The following is a 25,436-nucleotide window of genomic DNA, read 5'->3' as shown; positions in this document are numbered from 1 at the left end:
TGACAAAGTTTGATGCTGAGTTACTTATCAGAGGTCGGTTTTAAGGAGGACCTTAAAGAGAGAAAGGTGCAGAGGTTTAGGGAGGGAATTACAGAGAGGAAGCATTGCTGCGAGTAAGTTTGACAATGACAAAGAAATTATTTGAATTTAAAATGTTTTCTCCCAGTGCTAAGTAAACGCAAATTTTCTAAATATAGGCTGTCCTCAGGTAATGAACAGGTTCCGTTTTTACGGACGTCCATAAGTTGATTATGTCGGTAAGTTGAAAAATACACAAAAATCAGTCGACATGGTAAACGCGTCTCCACAGTATTGTAAGGAATGGCATCAAACACACATAAGACTGATGAGAAAGAACAATTGCTAAAAGTGGGGAGAGAGAGGAAACGTTCTGCTGTTCAAAGGAATAAACGTGTACAAATGTCAGACTTGGAGTTTAATGACATTATGGGAGCTCCTTCGTATGTCGGACTGTCCATAAGTCGGGTGTTCATAATCTGGGGACAGCCTGTAGTTGGACTTGTTTTTTTCAACTTTCTATATCTTCCATCTCCATTCGGCTAGTGTTGGGCTGAATGGCCTGTTTCTGTGCTATAATCACATGCCTGTAAAACATTATCCAAAGACCTATTTAAGGTTGAATTGACTCCTGCTTTGGAGAACAGCAACTGATATTTTACATTGAAGGAAGCTGAACCAGACGGACAGGTCAGAGTGCCACTGGTGTGCCACGGTGGTGCTTTCTTCATCAGTGTGGTTCAGGTGTTCTTGGGCCAGGTTTTACTGGCTCAGGCCCTCCCTCTGCCCTCCAGGGACACTGCAGTGGTCCCCTCCCCCCCTCCAACCTCCATCCGTACTTACCTGGGTGAGGTGACAACTGTCAGTCTTGCTGGCTCACGCTGGAGTCTCGCAGTGTCGCCTGAGCTGTGGCAGTGTAGTCAGGAAAGTCCCACCCTTCCAAAACATCTTGATGGTCTTTGACAGCTAGTAAAGCTTTCCTCCTCAGCTCAACTGGCTGTAAAGACTTCTAGAGGGATTTAAATATCTGAAAATCAGAAACATTTTGAAAATTAGAAGTAAAATGAAGAAAAAAATAGTAAATTAGTTAACAAGAATGCTTAAAACAAATAAATAATTAAAGCCATTAATCAGAAGGAAAGTACTTTTTAAAAAGCATTAACCTTCCCTTTTCCTTCCTAATTCAAACCACAGCAACCATCATTGAAATCACCAGGGTCCTGGAACATGCCTGGTTTAACCAGACCCAACATCTGAGGGGTGATCTTCCCCAGAGTAAAACAATGGAATCCCACCAAGACTGTGCTTGTGGCCCAGAAGGTTTTCAAATTTTGGTTTTCAAATTTTAGGGGGATGTTTGTTGTTCAACACTGCAGACCCAATGTCATACTTACTGCAGTTCTGGGAGCTGTGTTGTCTGCACCTTTCTCCATGCTGGCTGATCACAACTGCCCAGGGGAGAATCCTTAAATTTTCCCCTGTGCATCAAATATTTGATTGTCTCCTAATTTGTTCAGGTACGGTGTAGAGTTTCTGCTGCAGTTATGCGTCAAATCAATGCACGGGGTCTTCTAGATTGGATCAATGGTGGGATATTTATTTGGGAAGATTGCTTTTGAAGGACAAACATACTTACAGTTGTAGTCTGGCCATTGCCATTGTAGTCTGGAGGACTGACCTGTACCTTGCCGTGGCTAGGTGGTAGCTCTCATACTTGCCCTTGACCAGTGACCATCAGGCCACTGTCTCCTATACCATCACAGCAGCAGTCCAGATGAAGGGTGTTGACACAAAACATCGACTGTCCATTTCCCTCCACAGATGCTGCCCGACCCGCTGAGTTCCTCCAGCAGTTTGTTTTACTGCTCCAGATTCCAACGTCTGCACTGTCTTGTGTCTGCACATTTATAATTACTAAACCGCTTGTGGAATGGCCAGAATAATGCCGAGTTTCTGCAAGAAAGTGAATTTTTCCAATAAACCAGAAAACGCTGGAAATCCTCGGTGAGTCAGGCAGCAGCTGCAGGGAGAGAACCAGGTTCAAGAGCTTTCATCAGAACAAAGAAACCAGAGGTTGATGGTTCAGAGACTCTCTTGGGGTCACCAAATACCCCCTCCAGCAGTTTATACTGGGGTAATGTGAATTCATGGGTTCTCGTCGGCTTCGACCTTTTAGGTGCAGACTAAGCTGAGGTTTATTCGAAGTTGAAGTTGAAGTTGAAGTCAAGGTCGAGTTTATTGTCATCTGCACAAGTCCATGTGTGCACAGGTGCAATGAAAAACTTACTTGCAGCAGCATCACAGGCACAGAGCATCAGATACACAACATTCACAAAAAAACATAAATTAAACATAAATTATACAAGAAGGAACACAATTAGAACAAAAAAATAAGGTCAATTGTCATGCAAAGTGGTCGCAGTGTTGCTGTACTGAGGTAGTGATTGGGGTTGTGTCGGTTGGTTCAAGAACTGAATGGTTGAAGGGAAGTTGCTGTTCCTGAACCTGGTGGTGTGGGACTCCAGGCTTCTGTACCTCCTGCCCGATGGCAGCTGCAAGAAGATGGCATGGCCTGGATGGTGGGGATCTTTGATGATAGGTGCTGCCTTCTTGAGGCAGCATTTACATGAGGCAGCACCTCGTGTAAATACTATTTATGGTGGGGAGGGATGTGCCTGTGATGTACTGGGCAGAGTCCACTACCCTCTGCATTTTCTGGCATTCCTGCACATTCGAATTGCTGTACCAGACCATAATACAACCAGTCAGGATACTTTCAACAGTACATCTGTAGAAGTTTGTTAGAGTGTTCGGTGACAAGCCGAACCTCCTTAACCTCCTAAATAATGATGAAAATAGAGTAATAAATTTCCTCCAAGGTATACAAAGGAAATACTTAACACTGGCCCAAGGTTATCAGTGAAGTTTGCCACAGTATCTGTGCTGCAGAACTCTGGGACACTACCATCCATTCTTGCTGTGTTCCTTGTCCACTGTCTGCCTTCTCAGCTGTGTCTAAAGAGGTCCCAACTCCACTCAGTTCAACATTGCCAGTCTTCAGCCCTTTCCACCACAAGTCCATTAGTCCTCTCTGTAATCCCCCATCCCCACTCAATCGTTTCCACTGCTGCTCCATAGTCTGTTAACACCACATTCCCCCTGCACATCTCCGACCTCATGAACACACTTGTCTCCGCCAACTTAATACCCAACAGCCTTGGTCTGCCCCTTTGTTCATCATCTTTCCAAATAAACTGGCAACTGGTTACACCAGCAGTTACTGCAGAGAAACAAACACACACAGTTCTCAGTTCAGGTAATTACAAAACCAATGATCCTTATCGCAGTCGACAGAAACCACAGCATGTGTATGGTTCATTTAATATCTGCACAAATCTCCAACTTATTTAACTTACTTAGCCGAGCTTCCCACATGACATATGATTACAATATTAGAGCAATTTGCAAATAAAAGGTCAGGAGGGGTCTAGTCAATCCTCAGTCCTGACCTTGAGGGTGAAACCTCTTCATTAGTCTGACATCAGACATGCTGCCTGTAGGCCATAGGGGTATTAATCTGGACAAGGCTAACAACACTTATTTGCACCTTACATCACCATGGTTTGGATAGTTTGGCTATGAACCATTGTTGGACACTTATTGCCATCTATTTCATTAGCATTTCTCAAATTAACCTTTTCAGGCAACAAGTGAATATCAGCAGTCTAATCAGTACCAAAAATTACATCAGAGTTAGTGTATGGAGGTGTTCTGTACCCAGCGAAGTCCCACAACGTTTGTGCCGATGTCCCACTACTTGGTCTCTAGAATATCATCAGTTTGCCTTCAATGTTTATAAATGGCTATGATGGAGCATTTGAGATTGTTATATTGTCTTGTGATTTGCTTGGGTATTCAGGTAGAGGTGGACTAACAACAGAGCAGATAAACATATAGTCTTGGTTCTCCTTTAAGCATCCGGTTCATGTCTAGAGTGGTCACCCTATGATTAGAGATATTCACAGTTTCTTTGACTGAATGGAGGGGCATGAAGCAAAGGTGGTGATAGGACATGTTACCCCACTGCATTGATAACTCATTGTTTGATGGTGACTCAGAAGTCCCCCTGCCCATGTAGACTACCTTAATGTGTTTCATGATGGTGTTAACAACCTGCCTGGTGCAATCCACCTCTTCTCCTGTATTATTGAACCCATGCACTGATTCATCTCAACAGGATACTGTGCCTCCACGGTTATTACACCCTTATAGTGTATTATAGTTTCTTTCACATACCCTCCCAGGTTCATGTGTAGAGGAAAGTGTCAGGTTGTTGCATGTGTTTCGCCCTGTACGATTCCAGTATTTTCTGCTCTACACATGCGAATTGGGGAAAGATCAGGAGGCACAGATATGTGCCAATGCTGGTCAGTTTACTCTTCCAACTGTCCACAGCTAACAGAGATGTTCACATCTGGATATGTTAATTCAGTAATGTCCTAACACATCCAGATGTTTATTACCCATCCAGGAAGGAGCTCCCCTCTCTGTAGTTGCTGCTTGTTCTCTCCGGCTTGCTCATCCACCCAGGAACCACACACAAACAGCAACATCCTTTCTAGCCTAGGCTGCAGAATCAGCGTGGTAATGGTCCAGTTTGTTTCTCTAATCTTTTACTGCCCCCAGAAGTTGAATGGTTGGTCACCCTTTGGCCCTGGTTGGCTCTTCTTAGCCTTAGTGCCTCCCCATATCACTTCTAATCTGATTTTCAGATTCTCCGTCTGACCCCAAACTGTCTACCAATGATACCTTGAATTAAAACTGCTGCATAATCAATAATCAAACCTCTCTTCCATCTTCTTTATGGCTCTCCTTGTTCCTGGTCAACCTTTAGAGATCCCTGTAAGTGATGCGTCAATGTTTTGAGCCATGGCTGCTTGAGTTGCCCATTGTTGCATGATCTCCCACATCAGGCACCACCACCTGGTCTCTGTCCCGGGACCCCACACCCAGTGAGGTCTGGGCATTACTGGGATAACCCCATGCTATACTCCAGACAAGGTGCCTTCTTTAAAAGGGCATGACTGGGATTCTTGGTGTGATAAGGTCCTGGTGTGTCACTGAGTGGGGTTTGCAGAGGTGGAAGGGACCTGCATCTCTCCTGCACCTTAGTGCCTGGTGTTTTTGGACCCCTGTTCCCATTCCTTCAGACACAACCATCCACCAAAACCCCATCCCACCTTCATCTCTATCTGCCCACAACTTTACAGCTGTTGGGAAAGGCCTTGGACAGCTGTTCTGACCCTGATCTTGACAGTTCTGTGTGATAGCAGTCCATGTACCAGAATAGTGACCACCAGTGTCCATCCACCATTTGCCGAGAACCTGGGGTATGATGGGGTATTACTGTTATACCCTGATATTCTTCATTAATCCACCTGAGGAAATGCCCTCTGGACAAGCTACTTAGAACATAGAACTTGTGTTACTTGGTACTTGTGTTACCTCTCTTGCAAACCTAACAAATGTTATGTCTTCCTGGGAGCTTATGAACATTATGAGGCTCCCTTGTTGTCCAGGAGGTCACATTTATTTCTACAATGGTGTAACCCTGGGTGGTTGTGGAGTGATAGCCCCAAGGGCCAGTTTCTGTTACTGAATCATGAGGTTCACCTTCCTTCCTAACACACTGGGTTCCCTGGTGAGGATTGGCCCTTTGGGGTCCGTGTACTTTTCCCCCAGCTGGGAGAGGGCCACAGCACCACTCTCAGCAGGCATACGTCGAGTTCAATCCTCGCGATCTCATCTGGGAATTATCTTTTCCTGCCACATTCCAGTCTTTTCCAACTGTTGGGGGTGTGTGTGACATCCTGTAGAAGTGTATAGTATTTAATCCTTCACAGTTTGCTACTGACTGACACAATGCCATCACAGTGCAGCTTTCCCTTCACTCTGCAGCAGAACAAAAAAACACACACTGGATTCCGTGTGTGTGATGTAAAACAGACCAACTGACAATTTCTTTGCAGCCTAACTCATCACCATTACTTTATCTCCCACGTGGTAATCAAATGCTTGCGCCTTTTTATCAAATTGTGCCTTAATTTGTTTCTTTCAAATTCAAGTTTATTGTCACAGGCACACACACCCAGGGTGTAAATGCCATGAAAATGAGCTTTTTGCAGCAGCAGCACAGTACGTTACAAACTTAAATTACATAGACTTAAATTAACATAAATTATACATAACAAGCAACAAAATAAACACAACATCAGTGCAAGTTGAGGGAAACACAGTCAAAGGTAGAATTAGGGTTCTTCAGGTGGGTTCAAGAACCTGACGGCAGTGGGGAAGAAGCTGTTGTTGAACCTTGAGGTGAGGGTCTTCAGGCTCCTGTACCTCCTGCCTAATGGCAGCATCGAGAAGAGGGCACAGCCCAGATGGTGGGGGTCCCTGATGGTGGATGTCACCATCCTGAGACATCGCCTCTTGTAGATGTCCTCGATGGTGGGGAGAGCTGTACCTGTGATGGAGCTGGCTGAGTCCCACCACTCTCTGTAGCTTCTTGCCTTCCTGTGCATTGGACTTTCCACACTAGGCCGTGATGCAACCAGTCTTTGATTCTCCAATTCACTTAGTTTAGTTTCTTGTCGGCACCAACCCAACTTGGCAGCTAAATAGGACAGCATGGTGGAGCTGGGGATGTGGGGGTTCTCCATCAAGTGGTCCAGGACCCTCATCAGGAGTTCAGGCCCGAGAGGGAGATACCCTGGTGGGTCAATGTCATGTGGTTCCCATGGCTATCCAGACATGGGACAACACTGTGGGACGGAAAGTAATAGGTGGGTCGTATATTGTCAAAGTCGAGTTTATTGTCGTCTGCACAAGTCCATGTGTGCACAGGTGCAATGAAACACTTACTTGCAGCAGCATCACAGGCACAGAGCATCAGATAAGCAGCATTCACAAGAAACACATAAATTGAACATACATTACACCCAGTTTTTACAAGAAAGAACACAGTTAAAAAAAAATCAAAGTCCATTTTAGTGCAAAGTGATCAAAGTGGTCACGGTGTTGCTAAACTGTGGTGATTAGGGTTGTGCCGGTTGGTTCAAGAACTGAATGGTTGAAGGGAAGTAGCTGTTCCTGAACCTGGTGGTGTGGGACTTCAGGCTTCTGTACCTCCTGCCCGATGGTAGCTGTGAGAAGATGGCATGGCCCGGATGGTGGGGATCTTTGATGACGGATGTGGCCTTCTTGAGGCAGTGCCTGCTGTAGATACTGCCGATGGTGGGGAGGGATGTGCCCGTGATGTATTGAGCAGAGCCCACTACTCCCTGCAGCTTCTTATGTCCCTGCACATTCCAATTGCCATGATACAACCAGTCAGGATGCTTTTGACAGTACATCTGTAGAAGTTTGTGAGAGTGTTCGGTGACATGCCAAACATCCTTAACCTTCTAAGAAAGTAACGACGCTGGTTTGTGATTGTATCTGTGCGTTGAGCCCAAGACAGATCATCCAATACGTTAATGCTCAGGAATTTAAAGCTGCTGACCCTCTCCACTGCCGATCCCCCAATGTAGACTGACACATGTTCGCCCTCCTTCCCCTTCCTGAAGTCAACAATCAGCTCTTTAGTTTTACTGGTGTTGAGCGAGAGGTTGTTGTTGTGGTGTCCTACCTCACTCCAGTAAACTGACTCATCACCACCTGTGATTCTTCCAACAGCAGTGGTCAAGATTGAGCTCTGTGGTCTTTGTGGTTGTGCTAACAGGAGTGTTTGGTGTCACTTGTACCCACTCTGGGAGGGACCCTCCTCCCCCATCTAACCTCCAGCTGCAGCCTCCTGGGTCCCAGTATTTGCCCTGCATCTGCTCTGACTAAACTACACTAGAGACAGTGCAGAGGAGGTTCACCAGGTTGTTGCCTGGGATGGGGGGCTTTAGTAATGGGGATAGATCGGACAGGCTGAGCTTGTTTTCCCTGGAGTGAAGGAGGCTGAAGGGTGACAAGAAAGATACTCAGAGTCTTTTTCCCCTTGGTAGGGGTGTCAAGAACAAGAGGGCAGAGGTTTAAGGTGAGAGGAAGGAGTTTTAAAGGGGATATGAGGGGGAAGTTTTTTTACACAGGGAGCGGGTGATATCTGGAACACGCTGCCAGAGAAGGCAGTGGAATCAGATACAATCACTGCATTTAAGAGACATTTAGACAGGGACTTATATGGACAAGGCACAGAGGGATATGGACCTAATGCAGGCAAATGGAATTAGTGTAGATGGACAAAAAGGTCAGCATGGACATGGGCCGAATGGCCTGTTTCTGTGCTGCGTGACTCTGACTTCCCCACACAACACAGGGTCTGTCTTCTCCGCAAAGTCTCCAAGAGTAACCATGGTAACACTGCACATAGGAGGCCTACTCATCAGAGGAGCCGTCATTGGTTAAGTGATAAAGGGACTGCACACACACTGGGTGTTGGGAGGTCGGTTGGCACCACAATAACCCAGCCAATGGAATGGCAGCCCTGTACTGGAGCACTTGTTTCAGTAAGGCAGTGACTGCCATTCCCTGCACATGACTGGAAGAACCATGTACCCGATCTTCCTCCCAGGACATGAGGGAGATGGAAAAGGGGCCATTGGTGAGGGTGGTCCCCAGACATCGTCATAAGAGGCAGTGAGCTGGTCTGTTGTTAAACGATATCCACATCTGATTGTAGAAGCTCCAAATCCCAGTGGCTGAGGTGGTGAGGAGGGAGCATGGTGGCCATTGGTCCCTTGGGGGGGGGGGGGGGGGGTGGAGATGGGGTGGGTGTAGGGTGACTTCCTACAATCCACTAACGCACAGGAAGTGTCCCACAGCCCAGTAACCCACTGATGGATGTCGGTCACGTGGAGTAGATTGTCCCATTTCTGGGGAATATGTGAGGCTGAGGCCATTAGAATCTTCAAGGGGGGCATGTGAAAGAGGAGGGGACATTTCAGTATTGATTGATGAGTCGTAAAGTAATGAGGGAGGATGTCCTAAGGCCACATGGGTAGACCGTAGGAACAAAAAGGGTGTCATCACTTTGCTGGGGGTGTACTGCAGATGTCCTAACAGCCAGGAGGAGATCGAGGAGCAGATACGTCGGCACATCATAGGGGGATGGAAGGGTAATAAGATTGAAGTAATATGAGACTTCAACAATATTAACTGGGATCCCTTCAGTGTGAAAGGGCTAGAGGGGGTGCACCCAGGAGAGATTTTTGAGCTAGTATTTGATAGCCCTGCTAGGGAAGGGGCAGGTACTCAACTTAATATTACAACATAGAACAGCGCAGCACAGGAACAGGCCCTTCAGCCCAAGATGTTGTGCTGAATTAATTAAGTTAATGACACCTAATTCCTTCTGCCTGCACATGATCCATCTCCCTCCATTCTCTGCACATTCATGGGCCTGTCTAAGAGCCACTTAAACGCCTCTATCGTATCTGCCTCCACCCCCACCCCTGGCAGCACATTCCAGGCACCCAGTGCTCTCTTTGTCCAAAAAATCTGCCCCACACATCTCCTTTGAACTTGCCCCCCTCACCTTAAATCCATACCCTCTAGTATTAGACATTTCAACCCTATGACAAAGGTACTGGCCGTCTGCTCTTAATTTAATTATGGATCTTATGGAATGTAACCGGGCAGGTGGTTAAACTGTCAGTGCGGAAACATTACAGAGTTGGTGATCATCACTCTAAGCTTCGAGGTTGTTATGGAGGGGGATGAGGGTGGCGTGGAAATCAAGGTCGTAAATCAGGGGAAGGTCGATCTCAATATCTGAAGACAGGACCTGGGGAAAATAGACTTGGAGCAGCTAGTTGCAGGTAGGTCTACTTCTGACAACTGGGAGTCATTCAGAGAGTGCCCGGGGCCTGCATCTTCCCAGAGGGTGAAAGGTCCAGACGGCAAGCCCAAGGATCTCTGGATGTTGAAGGAGTTGGGGCTGGGTAAAGGAGAGAGTAGTGGCAGGATAGAAAATTGAAAAGGGAGGGGGGGGGGAAACATAGAAAGCTTAGGGGGAACCTAAATAGGAAATTAGGAGGGCAAAGAGGGGGCACAAAATATCACTGGCAGACAAGACCAAAGAAAATCCCAAAACATGTTATAAAGTGTATTAAAGGCAAGAAGGAAACCAAAGAAAAGTGAGTGGCCATTTGGGACCCAAGTGACAATATGTGCATGGAGGCAGAGGATGTGGGTGAGGTTTCAAATGAATCATTCTCATCTGTACTCACTGAGGAGATGGACGTTGTAGTTGGAGAATTCGGGGGGGTAGGGGGAACAGTGAAATTGTAGAACATGTTATTGTTAAAAGGGAGGATGTATTGGATGTCTCAGCGGGATTAACGGTGGATAAATCCCCAGGGCCTGATGAGATATATCACAGGCTGCTATGGGACGCAAGGGAGGAGATTGCTGGGGCCCTGACGGAGATCTCTAAATCTCCACTGGCCAACAGTGAGGTGTGCAGATGACTGGAGGACAGTGTGTGGTATCTTTATTCAAACAGGGCAGCAGGTAATTACAGATTGGTGATTCAGTGGTAGGGAAGTTATTGAAAAAAAGTTCTGAGGTGGAGGATTAATCTGTAGTTGGACTGTGGTGGCCACTGGCTGCATTGAAGGGCCCTCCCCAGTGATGGGTCCTCACTGCGGGGTGGCCTTGGTCAGAGTGCACAAAGCAGTAGTTAATCTCCAGGACTTCCTGGACTTGTGAACCAGTGGGGAGGTTCCTATGCACACTTCACCTGCTCATTCAATGCCAGCAAAACAAAAGACCTGGTCATTGACTTCAGGAAGAGGGGAAGTACTCATGCTCCTGTCTACATCAACTGTGCTGAGGTTAAGAGGGTTGGGAGCTTCAAGTTCCCAGGAGTGAACATCACCAATAGCCTGGCCCAGTTCAACCACATAGACATCATGGCCAAGAAAGCTCACCAGCGCCTCTACTTCCTCAGGAGGCTAAAGAAATTTGGCATGTTCCCATCGATCCTCACCAATTTTTATCAATGCACCATAGAAAGCATCGTATCTGGATGCATCACCGCTTGGTACAGCAACTGCTCTGCCCATGACCACAAAAAAATGCAGAGAGTTGTGGACACAACTCAGCACATCACGGAAACCAGCCTCCCCTCCATGGACTCTGTCTACACTTCTCACTGCCTCAGTAAAGCAGCCAACATAATCAAAGACCCCACCCACCCCGGACAGGCTCTCTTCTCCCCCCTCCAATCGGGCAGACGATACAAAAGACTGGAAGCACATACCACCAGGCTCAAGGACAGCTTCTATCCCACTGTTATGAGACTATTGAATTGTCCTCTAGTACGATTAGATGGAATCTTGACCTCGCAATCTGCCTCATTATGACCTTGCACCTTATTGTCTGCCTGCACTGCACTTTCTCTGTAACTGAAACACTTTATTCTGCATTCTGTTATTGTTTTCCCTCGTACTACCTCAATGCACTGTGTAATGAATTGATCTGTATGAACAGTGTGCAAGACAAGTTTTTTTACTGTACCTCAGTACATGTGACAATAATAAACCAATTCCAATTGCAAATGGTGTTAGATGGGAACTATGGGAAGGGTATATTGCTTCATGGGCTTGTGGGTTCCCTCTGATCTCTCCCTACCCCTGAGTTCAAACCCAGTCATGTGTTGAGGAGGGGAGGGCCTCCCTATGCCTGTGGATTGGTGCTGAAACCTCTGACAGCTTGTGGTTGAACAACCAGAGCCAACAGGCCCCTTAATCCTGCAGAACAAGTGCACACCAGATACCTTGATTAGTTCCCTGCCTCCTGATCTCACTCAAATACATCCCTGGACATCCTCAGTAATTGGTCACAACATCACCTCCATGAATCCATCTCCCATCAGGAATGGTCGTAACAGGAGTCAAGTGCCTGGAACAGAGGGAAGAGTGGTTTTCCCTGGACAAACCTCTGCCCTTCTCCCACTGACCCCATTAGGTGTCCCTGGACAAACTTCTGCCCTACTCCCACTGACCCTGATAATAGCTAAATATTGCTTCCCTGCTGCAGTATGTGTTGAGTGTGCAGGCTATAGAAGGTGTTGACAGAGGAAGCTTCATCCACCCATATCCTGCAGGCAGTAAAGCAATGGTCCCAGGCCTTTCCCCACACTCACTGCCAACCCCCTCTTCCAAACCAAAGATCCTTATCACTGCTACCAGAAACAACAGTGCAGGTTTGGTTTACATTAGCCACACAATCCTTTAACCCTTTTCCCAGTATGTTTTACAATTAAAGTTTCACAACTACTTGAAAACAAAAGATGGAGCTGGGTTTATTCAATACCACGGGCCAGTGGAGCTGTTGTTAGGTCACTGGTTAGTATGCAGTGAACTGTTGATCTGAGACATGAGATCGAGTCCTATCAGGGCAGCAGGGGGTTCCAGCTGACAACCTGTCACTGATGATGGTGCCCATGAAACTACAGGACTGTTGTACAAACCCACCTCATTCATCAATGCTCCTCACCCGGCCTTTCAGCAAGGTGACCGACTTTAACCTGCCCTCCGAAATATCCAGCAAGCACATCCCAAGAAGGAATAAACAAAATGAAAGCTGCCCACCCAATTCCAAGTAGGAACCATTCAGAGGGAACCTGGGAAAGTATCATGTTCTTTTGTTTGGTTCTCCTCCTTGTGTTTGGGCGGCACGGTAGCGTAGCAGTTAGTGCGACGCTATTACAGCACCAGTGATCGGGGTTCCATTCCCGTTGCTGTCTGTAAGGAGTTTGTACGTTCTCCCGTGTCTGCGTGGGTTTCCTCTGGGTGCTCCGGCTTCCTCCCACATTGCAAAGATGTACGGGTAGGTTAATTGGGTTTAAAATGGGCGGCGTGGACTCGTTGAGCCAGAAGGGCCTGTTACCACGCTGTAAATAAAATTTTTAAAAAAATTTGAATGCTCAAGGAGTGGAATAACTGAGGGCTGCTTCCATGCTGCTCCCAATCCAGACTCCAACTATTACGCAGCAAGGTTGATACATCATTTTACCTCTGCCGTATGTTTCGACAGGATGGACAATCACCCACTTTATTACAGCACAGGAAAGTGGCCATCAGTCCACGCCAGGTACCAGCACAGCGATCCCATCCGTCCCACTCCCCTCTTGTTATCGCCCTGTACTGCTACAACTTATTCTCTCTCACACATGCCCATCAACTCCCCCTTGACACTTGCCCATACTCAGGAGTAATTTACAGGAACTAATTAACTAACTGGAAACTGGAGCACCCTGGGGAAACCCACGCAGTCACACGGAGAACATGCAAACTCCACGCAGACAGCACCCGAGGTCAGGATCGAACCGGTTCCCTGGAGATGTGAGGCAGCAATGCTGGCTGCTCCATCACCGTGCCACACTCTCACCAAGTTCTTTCTCCCATGCCAACTTGAAGAGGGGAGGAAATCAATCTGAGTATTAAGTCACTGCTGATTGGCCAGTGGTCATCCTGCAAGACTTTTATTCCAGCTTAGGGAGGGAGATCTTGCTTTGCCTCCTGTCCCTGCACCAGCTGTTTGGCTGAATTGACAGACTTGGTGCTGCTCAGTCACACTGACATGGTCACAATTAACGTTGCTCTTTTCAGATCATCCAGAGACACACCAGCCCATCTCATCAACTTGGAGACAAGTTGATGTGAAATAATCAGAGAAACTCTTTGAAAATGTGTCACCAACCCAAGACCAGTACCTATGAGAAGGACAAGGGAACACCAACGCCTGAGGATCCCTCCCCCCCCCCAAATCGCATTATACAATATATCGCTGGCCCTTCACCGTCACTGGGTCTAACAACAGTGCCGTGGGAGCACCTTCATCAGAAGGACTGCAGTTGTTCACCACCACCTTCCCAAGGGCAACAGGGGATGGACAATAAATACTCACACCCTGCACCTAAAGGAGGGCAGTGGAAGTGCAGGAGGGTAGCAGCAAGGTCAAGGTCTATCCCTGGACCCCAGGAGAAGTTCACCATTAGCGTGCAGACAACAAACCTCTGGTGAGGGCCTGTCAGGATGTTTGGGACCTTTACATTTAGGCAGAATTGCTAGCAGTTCTCAAGTAAATCCAAGGAATTTTCTCGTTGAGTTTAGGAATCCTTTTAGAGTCATAGAGTCATACAGCACGACAGCACGGAAACAAGCCCTTTGGCCCAACTGGTCCATGCCGACCAAGATTCCCATCTGAGCTAGTCCCATTTGCTCGCGTTTGGCTCATATCCCCCTAAACCTTTCCTATCCGTGTACCTGTCCAAATGTCTTATAAATGTTGTTGATGTTCCTACCTCAACCACCTTCTCTGGCAGCTCACTCCATATACTGACCACCCTCTGGGTAAAAAAGTTGCCCCTCAAGTTCCTATTAAATCTCTCCCCCCCTCACCTTAAACCTGTGCCCTCTAGTACTTGATTCCCCAACCCTGTGAAAAACACTTTGTACATTCACCCTATCTATGCACCTTATGATTTTATACACCTCTACAAGATCACCCCTCATTCTCCTAAGCTCCAATGAAAAAGTCCCAACCTGCTCAACCTCTCTCCATAACTGTCCCCTGTGTCCCAGCAATGTCCCTGTAAATCTCCTCTGCACTCTTTCCAGCTGAATGGCATCTTTCCTGTAGCAGGGAGACCAAAACTGAACACAATATTCCAAATGTGGCCTCACCAACATCCTGCACAACTGCAGCATAACATCCCAACTTCTGTACTCAGTGCCCTGACTGATGAAGGCCAGTGTGCCAAACGCCTTCTTCACCACCCTGTCTACCTGCAAAGCCACTTTCAGGGAATCATGCACTTTACTCCTAGGTCTCCCTGTTCTACAACACTCCCTAGGGCCCTACCGTTCACTGTGAAAGTTCTACCTCATTTATCTTCCCAAAATGCAACACCTCGCACTTATCGGAATTAAACTCCATTTGCCGTTCCTCAGCCCACTTACCCAGCTGATGAGGATCCCTCTGTAAATCCTGATAACTGTCTTCTCTGTCAATGACACCACCTACTTTAATGTCATCTGCAAACTTACTGACCATGCCTTGTATGTTCTCATCCAAATCATTGATATAGACGACAAGCAACAATGGGCCCAGCACCGAGCCCTGGGGAACACCACTAGTCACGGGCCTCCAGTCCGAGAAACAACCTTCCACCGTTACCCTCTTGCTTCCTACCATCAAGCCGATTCTGTATCCAATTAACCAGCTATCTCTGGATCCATTGGGATCTAACTTTCCATAGCAGTCTACCATGTGGAACCTTATCAAAGGCCTTACTGAAGTCCATATGGACTATGTCTGATGCCCTTGCCCTCGGCAACCTTCTTGGTTACTTTGAAAAACTCAAATTCGTGAGACATGATCTCCCACACACGAAGCCCTGCTGACTTTCCCTAATCAATCCCTGTCTTTCCAAATGCTTGTATATCTTATCCCTCAGAATCCCCTCTAGTAACCTACCTACCACAAATGTTAGGCTGACTGGTCTATAGTTCCCAGGTTTTTTCTTTGTGGCTCTTAAAGAAAGGCACAACATTAGCCACCCTCCAGTCTTCCAACACTTCACCTGTCACTAATGATGAATAACTTGTTGAGCTATTTTGTTAAATCCTCCTGAAGCCACAATGACATGACACATAGCGCCCTGCTGCTGCCTGCTCAGCACAGTGTGGGTGTAGAAATCTCAGGCTGAGTCACACTGGAGTAGGATATCTTATGGTGATTTTACCCATGATCTGTCACAAATGCAAATAATATTTGTGATGGGCAGGTGCTGGGTAATGTTTGTATCGAGCAAGAGAAAGTCCAGCCAACTCCTGTTGATATTCAACGCTGTGACCATCATCAAATGTCCTGTCCCTGGAGGTCATTGTTGACCAGGCGCACACTAAACCAGCTCTATAAATGTTCTCACTGCTAGACCAGGGTCAGAGGCCAGAAATCCCGGGGTGAAGCCTCAGCCCCAGGCTCCCCAAAGCCTCTGCAGCTTCCGCAAGGCACAAGTCAGGAGTGTGTTGAATACATTCCACGTGTCTGGATGAGGCAAGGTGCATCGGGATTGTGTCAGGATCATGCTAAGATCTCACTCCCCTTAATCACCATGGGGTGAACCACCTACAAGATGAACTGTCGCCACTCCCTGAGGCCAAGGCTTCTTTGCTCAAGTCACCCAAACTTGTGAAGTCCACCTCTGCAACAAGGGCAGCAGATAGACAGGAGCCCCACCCCTACAGGTTTCCCTAACCCAACATTCACACCATTTTGATCAGAAACATGTCGTCATTCCTTCATTGCATTGGGGTCTAAATCCCAGAAGCCCCCTCGCCACTAGCACTGTGGGGGTGCCTTCACCAGAAGGACTTCAGCGGTTCAAGGAGGAAGCTCTCCCCCACCTTCTCCAGGGCAATTAGGGATGGGCAGTAAATTCTGGCATTGCCAGCGATGCCCAGATCAGATCGTAAGTTTAAAAAGACATGGAAAGCAGTTTTACCTCAGAGTTTAACTAGTTTCTTTTTACCCATTTAAGAGCTTGTTAAACAAATGGAAATTTGAGCTTTGAAATGAAACATTAGTGTACTTATAGCTGCAGACAATTGCAGCAACTGTAAAATGGGAGCCATGTACATGTAGGAATCTGTGCACTCTGACACAGCTATGCACTCAAAGTAAAGGTGATTTAAAACTTTAAGGAAACATTGGTCGTAACTTGAGAGGGATGGAATGCAAAGAGGCAGAAGTGTTATTATGGTTAGGTAGATGTGGCAAAACCCAAGTTTTGTATTTTATATTCACAGACAGCATGGGAAAAGGCCATTTGGCCCATTGGGTTAATGCCAGCTTTCAGAGCAATCCCATCACCCCACTATTTCCCTGTAATCTATTCGTTCTCACATGCCCATCAGCTCCCCCCTCCCGATTCTTCCAACACCCACCTGTGTGCGAGGGGTAATTTACAGCGGCCAATTAACCGACTAACCCACGTATCGTTGGGATGTGGGAGGAGACCGGAGCACCCGGGGGAAACCCATGCAGTCACAGGGAGAACATGCAAACTCCACACCGACAGCGCCAGTGGTCAGGATCGAACCTGGGACACTGGAGCTGTGAGGCAGATGCAGTGCAGATTCACCGGAATTCGAACAGATAAATGATTGTAGGACAGGCTGCACAGACAGGGTTTATAACCCCCTCGAGTACTGAACATCGAGGGAACACGTACTTGAGATGTTTAAGATGGTAAGATGGACAGATTGAGACAGTTTACCAGAATGAGGAGAGTCCAGAACAAGGGGGCAGATTCTTAAACTGTAGCCTGGCCATTTAAGGGTGATTCTAGTGAGCTCTTCCTTATTGGAAAAGGGTTGTGGAAAGGTGAGTCTGGAACTGTCTCCCCAGAGCTGCTGCGTGGTTCTTCAGGAGTTTCCCTTTGGCTGTTCCACTGTTTGCACTATTCTTGGGAACATCAAATTAAATCTTCATCAACGTTTCCACAGAACCAAATACTCCCAATCACAAGTGATTAGAATCGAAGTTTAACTGGGGATGACACTTGGTCTTCCCTCTCACTGAAGCAGACGAACTGAGCACTGACACATGGCCATGTAAAGACAGGAAACTCAGTAGATCAGGCAGTGTGTGGAGAGAGAAACTAAACCGGTAAGTTTGTTTATTACTGTCACACGTACCGAGGTACAGTGAAAAACTTTGTTCTGCATGCCATCATAAAGATCATTTCACAGCATCAGTACATTGAGGTAGTACAAGGGAAAACAATAACAGAATGCAGAATAAAGTGTTACAGTTACAGAGAAAGTGCAGTGCAGGCAGACAATAAGGTGCAAGGTCATAACAAGGTAGATTATCGTACTAGAGGACAATTCAATAGTCTTATAACAGCAGGATAGAAGCTGTTCTTGACCCTGGTGGGACGTGCTTTCAGGCTTTTGTATCTTCTGCCTGATGGGAGGTGGGAGAAGAGAGAGTGTCCCGGGTGGGTGGGCTCTTTGACTATGTTGGCTGCTTTACCGAGGCAGTGAAAAGTGTAGACAGAGTCCATTGGAGGGGAGGCTGGTTTCTGTGATGTGCTGAGCTGTGTCCACAACCCTCTGATGACCGGGTGTGGGAGCTTGCTGTGCAGAAGTTTTGGACATCACAACAGTACCTCATTGGCTCAATTCCGTCTTTGTTTTCTCTTCATTTATCCTTTCCTTCCTTCCCTCCCTCCCCAGCATGTGCCAGATGTCAGGGGGAGAGTGCAGCCCAAGGAGTGACCAGCAGTGGGTCCTCGGGTGCTTGGGCTAATCCCATGTTATCTCTTCCCCACCCTCTCCCCTTCTTGCCCAACATTGCTTTCTTGGGTAGAGGGAGATGGGTGTGGGGAGTCTGTTGCTCCCCCTCTCACCCTTCTGTTACCTGACACGTGGATGGGGAAGTCCTTGTGGGAAGAGTAGGGGAGGTAGACCCGACCAGCAGTGGGAGCTCAGACATGCTGTTTCACCACTGATACCTGCCCTTCCACTGCTGCAAGGGGTTACCTGTGCTGAAACAGCCTCTGGTCATCACCGATACCTCACTACTGGCTTAGGACCGTACGGAAACCAGGTCAGGTTCTGGACAACAGCAAATAGAAGAATTATCTAGAATCACGAATGCTCAGTCGGTTCATAACTGTCTGCTCTAGAGGGAGCACACGGCAATGGGTTTACTATTCACTACCTTGGCAAAGGACCAGCAGAGATATGCTTGGATAAGGACCTTCCATCCGTGGTTTGTGGGGGATGGGCAGACTCACACATAGGTGCAGATGTTCCTGGTGTCGTTGCGTTGTCCCTTGCCAGGACTAAGAGAGTAGATAGGCTGGGACTGTTTTCCCTGGAGCGAAGGAGGCTCAGGGGTGACCTTACAGAGGTTTATAAATCATGAGGGGCAGAGAGTCAGTTGATAGTCACAGTTTTTTCCCAGGGAATGGGAGTTTAAATCTAGAGGACATAGATTTAAGGTGAGAGGGAATGATTTGAGGGGTAAGTTTTCCACACAGGGGCTGGTGGGTATTTGGAACGAGCTGTCAGAGGAAGTGGTAGAGGCGGGTACAATTACAATGTTTAAGTGACGTTTAGACAGGCATGTGGGTAGGAAAGGTTTAGAGGGATATGGACCAAATGCGGGGAAATGGCACTAGCTCAGATAGGCATCTTTGTCGGCATGGACGAGTTGGGTCATAGGGCCTGTATCTGTGCTGTATAATTCTATGACTCTGAGACTTTGACTGTCCATCCCTAACATCTCCTACATGGCTCAAGGTCAAATTTATTTGACACTGTCCTCTGTGAAGCTACTTGAGATACTTGAGATATAAATAAGCTGTAGAGTTTGTTTGAAAATGCTCATTAATGAAGGTTCAAGTTGTTCTATGACCTGTTCTCCAGAGATGGATGAAGATAGTGAAAGGTTTCACAACTTTAGCACATTCCAATACCAACAAAGTTGCTTTTTTGAAATGCTGTCCCTATTGTTATTTAGAGTTTGGACGTCACTGGCATGCTAAGTATTATTGTCCGTCCCTGACTGCCACCAGTTCTGAGTGGTTGGCTCATAACTGCCTTCTCAGTTATGAGTCTGCCTGACTCACAAATGAGAAGGCATTGATGTGAGACCACACCTGGAGTACTGTGCACAGTTTTGGCCCCCTCATTTAAGAAAGGATGTACAGGCATTGAAGACAGTCTAGCAGAGATTCACTCAACTATTACCAGGGATGGGAGAATTGTCCATCACAAGGGGCTCAAGAAATTAGATCTATATTAGGAGTTTGGAAGGACGAGGGATGGTCTTAATGAAACATGTAAGATCCTAAGGGAGCTTGACAAGGTGGGTGTTGAGGTGTTTCCACTAGTGGGAGAGTCGTGAATGAGAAAACGTAGTTACAAGATTAGGCTGCACAGGAACTTCTGGCAGAGGGTGGGTCAGTCTGGAGTTCTCCACTCCAGGAGGCTGGATCTCCTCAATTTAAAGAGGAATTAGACACGTTTTTGAAAGATAAGAGAGTTGAGGGCCACGGGGAACCACAAATTTTGCTTGAAGAAGACAGCATTAAGACTTGAATTTTGAACAAAGACTGCTGACCTATTGCACTTGTTGAGGATATGAGGCAGAATAAACCAGTTAGTGATGTGACTGGGTAATTTGTGGTGGGGGGAGCCCCAGTTAGTGAAAGCAGAAGTGGTAGAGGAACGTGCAGAGAATTATTTATTGTCAGTAGTAACTTATTGCAAATTATTCTAGAAACCAGAAGTTGATACATGTGGAGAATAAACACCAGATGGATCAAGTGGCCTGTTCCTCTGTTCTGTCTTCTCTGTAAAACCAAATGCCACAGAGTGTGATCGGTTAGTTCCAAGTATAACTAATAGTTATCTCCTTTGCTTTTAACAGGGCGAACCTGGTCCACCAGGCTTACCAGGTCCACTGGTAAGTTGATGACATTAATTAGAACAATTTGGAGAGTTTTCTGTGGAGATCTGCGGAATGACATCCACCATTTTACGGGGTGACCCGTCACTTTGATTTTCTTCCAGGGCTTCCCAGGTGAACCAGGAGACCCAGGACCTCCCGGAATCCCAGGCCTGTCAGGACTTCCAGGAATAGACGTAAGTACCGTTTCAACCTTCTGCTTTCCTCCTGAAGTCCAAACCTGCTCCAGGTGAGCAGAGAATGGGACACCGTTCAATGTTCACGCCATAAGGATGTCCTGAAGTGTGTTACAGCCACAGAAGTAGGTGTGAAGTGTGGTCACTGTGGTCACTTAGGGAAACAGGGCAGCCAATGCATGCACAGCAAGATCTCACAAGCAGCAACTGTATACATGATCAGGTTCATTTTTTTGGGTGAACAAACATTCTGCTGGAGGAACTCAGCGGGTCGAGCAGCATCTGTGGGGGGAAAGGAATTGTCAACATTTCGGGTTGAGACCCTGCATCAGGACTTGCTGCTCGACCCTCTGAGTTCCTTCAGCAGGTTGTTTGTGCTCAAGGCTTAGAAGGAAATGGGCCAAACGCAGGCAAAGGGGACTGGTTTAGATAGGTATCTTGGTCAGCATGACGTTGGGCTGAAGGGCCATGCCGAGTTACTCTATGATTCTATTTTGTTCTGAACTCCAGCATGATACAGCACAGGGCAAGGCTATTCTGCCCTTCATGCCTGTGCTGGCCCTTTACAAGAGCTCACCAGCTAATTGCCCTCTGCATTTCTCCCCTTACAGGTTTAACCCAGTGGGTTTGAAAGTTCCTCCTGCATCTTCCCCACCCCCATTCAGCAGCACCTCCCAGTTCACAAAATCTCCCCCAAGTGATTCCACTGAGAAACACATTTTTTAAAACCACTCCATTAAACGTCCTCCTGATCTTTTCTGATTTAGGGAGGACAGCCACAGCTTCTGCAGAATCCCCACTGAACTCCCCTCCCCTTCTCCAATACCCCACAGAGGCAGCAGAAGCAGCTGCTCTATCGGGTGAGCACAGACCAGGTTCCCAATGCCAGTGACTGGTTTAATTTAGTTTAATTTCCCAGAACAAAACTAGGGCTCTCCATCAACTGAGAAACTTAATGAACCATTAGATGTTTCCATTGCATATTATCAGGCTTAGCCTTGGCATTTCCTTGCAGGACATAGTTGAACCAGTCAGTGTCCCTAGGGGTCAGTTGTAATTGGAATTGGTATTGGTTTGTTATTGTCACGTGTACCGAGATGCAGTGAAAAGCTTTTGTTTGCGTGTCATCCAGACAGATCAGTCCATAACTAAGTCCATCGAGGCAGTAAAAAGGAAAACAGAATGCAGAACATAGTGTTGCAGTTACAGAGAAGGTGCAGCGCAGGTAGACAACTAAAGTGCAAGGGCCACAATGAGGTAGATTGGGAAATCAAGAGTTCATCTTGGGTACCTGAGTGAGAAGGTCTAGGGTCCATATCCATTCTAGGCACTGAACACAACGTTTATCCTGACAGTCCCATGCAGGACTGAGGGAGTACTGCAGGGTTAAAGATGCTTTTATTGGGTGAAATGTTAAATCCCAGTTTCTCTAAGGTGGATGTAATTTAAAGATTACCCGGAACATAAAATCCTGCCCAACATTTGTCCTTTAATTAGCATCACTGAAAGTAAGGTTATCACATTGCTGTGTATGGGAGCTTTCTGTCCCCAGCTGTCTGCTCCTTTTCCAACATTACAATAACAACTACACTTAAAACGTACTTCAGTCCACTTTGGGACATCTTGAAATTTTGTAAGGCATGATGTAAATCCAAGTCCTTCTAAAAACCAGTGAGTTCTCTCCAGTATCTGGCTGAAATTTATCCAAGAACACATAAGAGGAACAGATTATTCTGTGACGTTGCTGTTTGTGGGAGCTTGCTGTGTTTAACTTGGCTGATCATTTTGCCGTGTTACGAAGGTATCTCCCTGACAGTAAAGCGCTTTGAAACATCTTGAAGTTGTGAACACAGGCCCTATCCCTGGATTCAGATCGCCATTCTAACCTGGCAGGTTATTACAAAAGCAAAAGAAAACAACAGATTCTGGAACTTTGAAATATGTTCTCCAGGAGTTAATGGCACTAGGAATTAAATCATTTAATCAGTGATTGCTAAATGTGGCATTACTGGAAACAGGACCTCTACATTGGCTTCTGTCAAGAAATATACAAAGTTACCGAAAATTGGTAAAGATGAAAATTATTGTTGGAACGGGCTTCATTAACAGTGTAGTGGGAAAGGGCTCCCACCTAACAGGTCACTGGATTTGAGAATGTAATTAGGGACTTCAGTACCCAGTGCTTATGGAAGCATTGTTCAGTGACTGTGAGTTATTTAATGACCAATGTTTCCAACTGTGATGGCCATTAACCAAATGAGTGCAGACGTTTCCTACCCAGACTGGTGGGGGGACTGGTCCCACACACCACTAGCAGGGAAAGTATAAGGAGAGCTGCAAATATCAGAACTGTATAGTTGTGGGGAAATGGTGTTGGGGACCACGTGTCAAAATGATACCAGACTATCCCAATGGATGGTCCAGCAGTTGGAATGAAGGCCGAAGGGACAGGACTGCCCTTCGCGTCATTGCCACGCACGAGCCTGGGACGTCCCAGAGTGCCTCTCAGCCAATGAAGCGTGTAATTACTGTAGCGTGTAATTACCACACAGCAAGAACCCACAAAGACCAGTGAGGTTGTGACCTGATAATTTGTCCTTTTAGTGAAGTTGGTTGAGGGTAAAAAAAGGAAGTCCTCAGCTCTTCTTCGACTAATGGTGGGGATCTTTCCTCAGAAAATTGTTATGGGACAGAAGGAGGCCATTTGACCCATCATCTGTGCCAGCCACCATTAGACCAACCTGTGTCCAGCATCCAATTCCCTGGTGAAGGCATTGTTTGACCCTATCCACACCTGCATTCCCCAATCTGTTATCATCGCAGAAGGAGGCCATTTGCCCCATTATAACCATACCAGTTCTCTACCAGAGCAACTAACTTGTTTGACCCTTTCTCTGTAGCTTTGCAAATTTTTCTCAATCATGTCGTCTGTCCAATTCCCTAGAAGGCGTATAATACCCTCCAGAGGTGTATAAAATCATGAGGGGCATAGATAGGGTGAACGCACTCAGTCTTTTTCCTAGGGTTGGGGAATCAAGAACTAGAGGGCACAGGTTTAAGGTGAGAGGGGAAAATGGGTGTGTGGAACGAGCTGCCAGAGGAAGTGGTAGAGGTGGGGACAATCACAATGTTTAAAAGACACCTGGACGGGTATGCAGTTCAGAGGGACAAACGAGGGCAAATGGGACGAGCTTGGATGGGCATCTTGGTTGGCATGGACCAGTTGGGCTGAAGGGCCTGTTTCCGTGCTGTATGACTATAAGACCATAAGATATAGGAGCAGAATTAGGCCATTCAGCCCATCAAGTCTGCTCCGCCATTCAATCATGGCTGATTTATTTTTCCCTCTCAACCCCATTCTCCTGCCTTCTCCCCGTAACCTTTGATGCCCTCACTGATCACAGACCTATCAACCTCCGCTTTAAATACACCCAATGACTTGGCCTCCACAGCCGTCTGTGGCAATGAATTCCACAGATTCACCACCCTCTGCCTGAAGAAGTTCCTCCTCACCTCTGTTCTGAGGCTGTGCCCTCTGGTCCTAGACTCTCCCACTACTCTCCCACTACTGGAAACATCCTCTCCACGTCCACTCTATCCAGGCCTTTCAATGTTTGGTAGGTACTCTATGCCTCTGACTCTAAGGCCACAGTGGAAGCTGCCACCACGAGTGTGTTCCAGATTCCAAGTACATGCTGCATCAAAAACTTTCCCTCATGTCACTCTTAGATCTCATTCCCTTTAGTCTGTACCTGGATCCTCTGGTCCTTGACCCCTCCACCAACAGGAACAGCCTCCCCTCATCTTCTTATATCCATTAAATCTCCCCTCGGTCTTCTACAAGAAAACACTCTCAGTTTCTCAAATCTATGTAAACACTGGACTTTATCACGTGTAGTACTGGGGGAGTCCCAAACAAGGGGCATAACTTAAAATTATCTCATGTATATTTCATACATTCCATTAGTAGAGAAAGAGGCCATTTGGCCCATCATGCCTATGCCTGCTCTCAGAGCAATCCCATCAGTCCCGTTCTCCCACTTATATCCCTGTAACCTATTCTCACTTTCATTCCCATCAACTCCACCCTGACCACCCCCCACCCACTTATACTAGGGGCAGTTTACAGCGGCCAATTAACCGACCAACCCGCACGTCTTTGGGATGTGGGAGAAAACCGCAGCGCCCGGGGGAAACCAACACAGCCACAGGGAGAACGTGCAGACTCCACACAGGCAGCAGCGGAGGTCAGGATCGAACCAGGGTCCCTGGAGCTGTGGGGCAGCGGTTCCACTGGCTGTGCCACTGTGCTGTTCGGGGACAACCAGGGACAGGCAATAAACGCTGGCCTCACTATGCGCCCATCCTGTGAAGGAATGACGGGCTGCACTGTTTGGATGGGGCAAGTGGGGGGGAAGGGTGAGCTGAGCCCAACTCATGACTTGTTTTCCCTCCGCAGGGTTTACCCGGACCTGACGGGCCACCAGGTGCTGACGGGTACCGGGGTGAAAGGGTAAGTCCGATTCTAACGGTACGCTCTGACCTTTAAACCACTAGCTGTCCGGGCATCATATTCCCCAGGGTGAGGTTTAGGCGAGGGGAGAGGTTGCAGACGTCTCAAATGTAGGGATACTTGTGCCCCCCCCCCCCCCCCCCCCCAGCGGACGACGTGACTAAACGTGAACACAGACCACGCAGCGG

General features: G+C 47.1%; 1 protein-coding gene across 1 annotated transcript in view; it reads left to right on the top strand.

The window, feature by feature from the left end:
* The window catches only part of col9a3 (collagen, type IX, alpha 3), a 113,774-nt gene that overhangs the window by 7,566 nt on the left and 80,772 nt on the right, over positions 1-25,436 (top strand). Inside the window, exons 3-5 of the mRNA XM_052031687.1 lie at positions 20,521-20,556; positions 20,664-20,735; positions 25,195-25,248. Coding sequence (XP_051887647.1) covers positions 20,521-20,556; positions 20,664-20,735; positions 25,195-25,248 — 162 coding nt within the window. The remainder of the gene's footprint in view (positions 1-20,520; positions 20,557-20,663; positions 20,736-25,194; positions 25,249-25,436) is intronic.

The sequence above is a fragment of the Pristis pectinata genome, chromosome 16 (genome assembly GCF_009764475.1).
Source record: "Pristis pectinata isolate sPriPec2 chromosome 16, sPriPec2.1.pri, whole genome shotgun sequence".
NCBI classification, from domain to species: Eukaryota; Metazoa; Chordata; class Chondrichthyes; order Rhinopristiformes; family Pristidae; genus Pristis; species Pristis pectinata.
The sequence above is the reverse complement of the archived record's forward strand: the minus strand, read 5'-3'. Positions and strand labels throughout refer to the sequence as shown.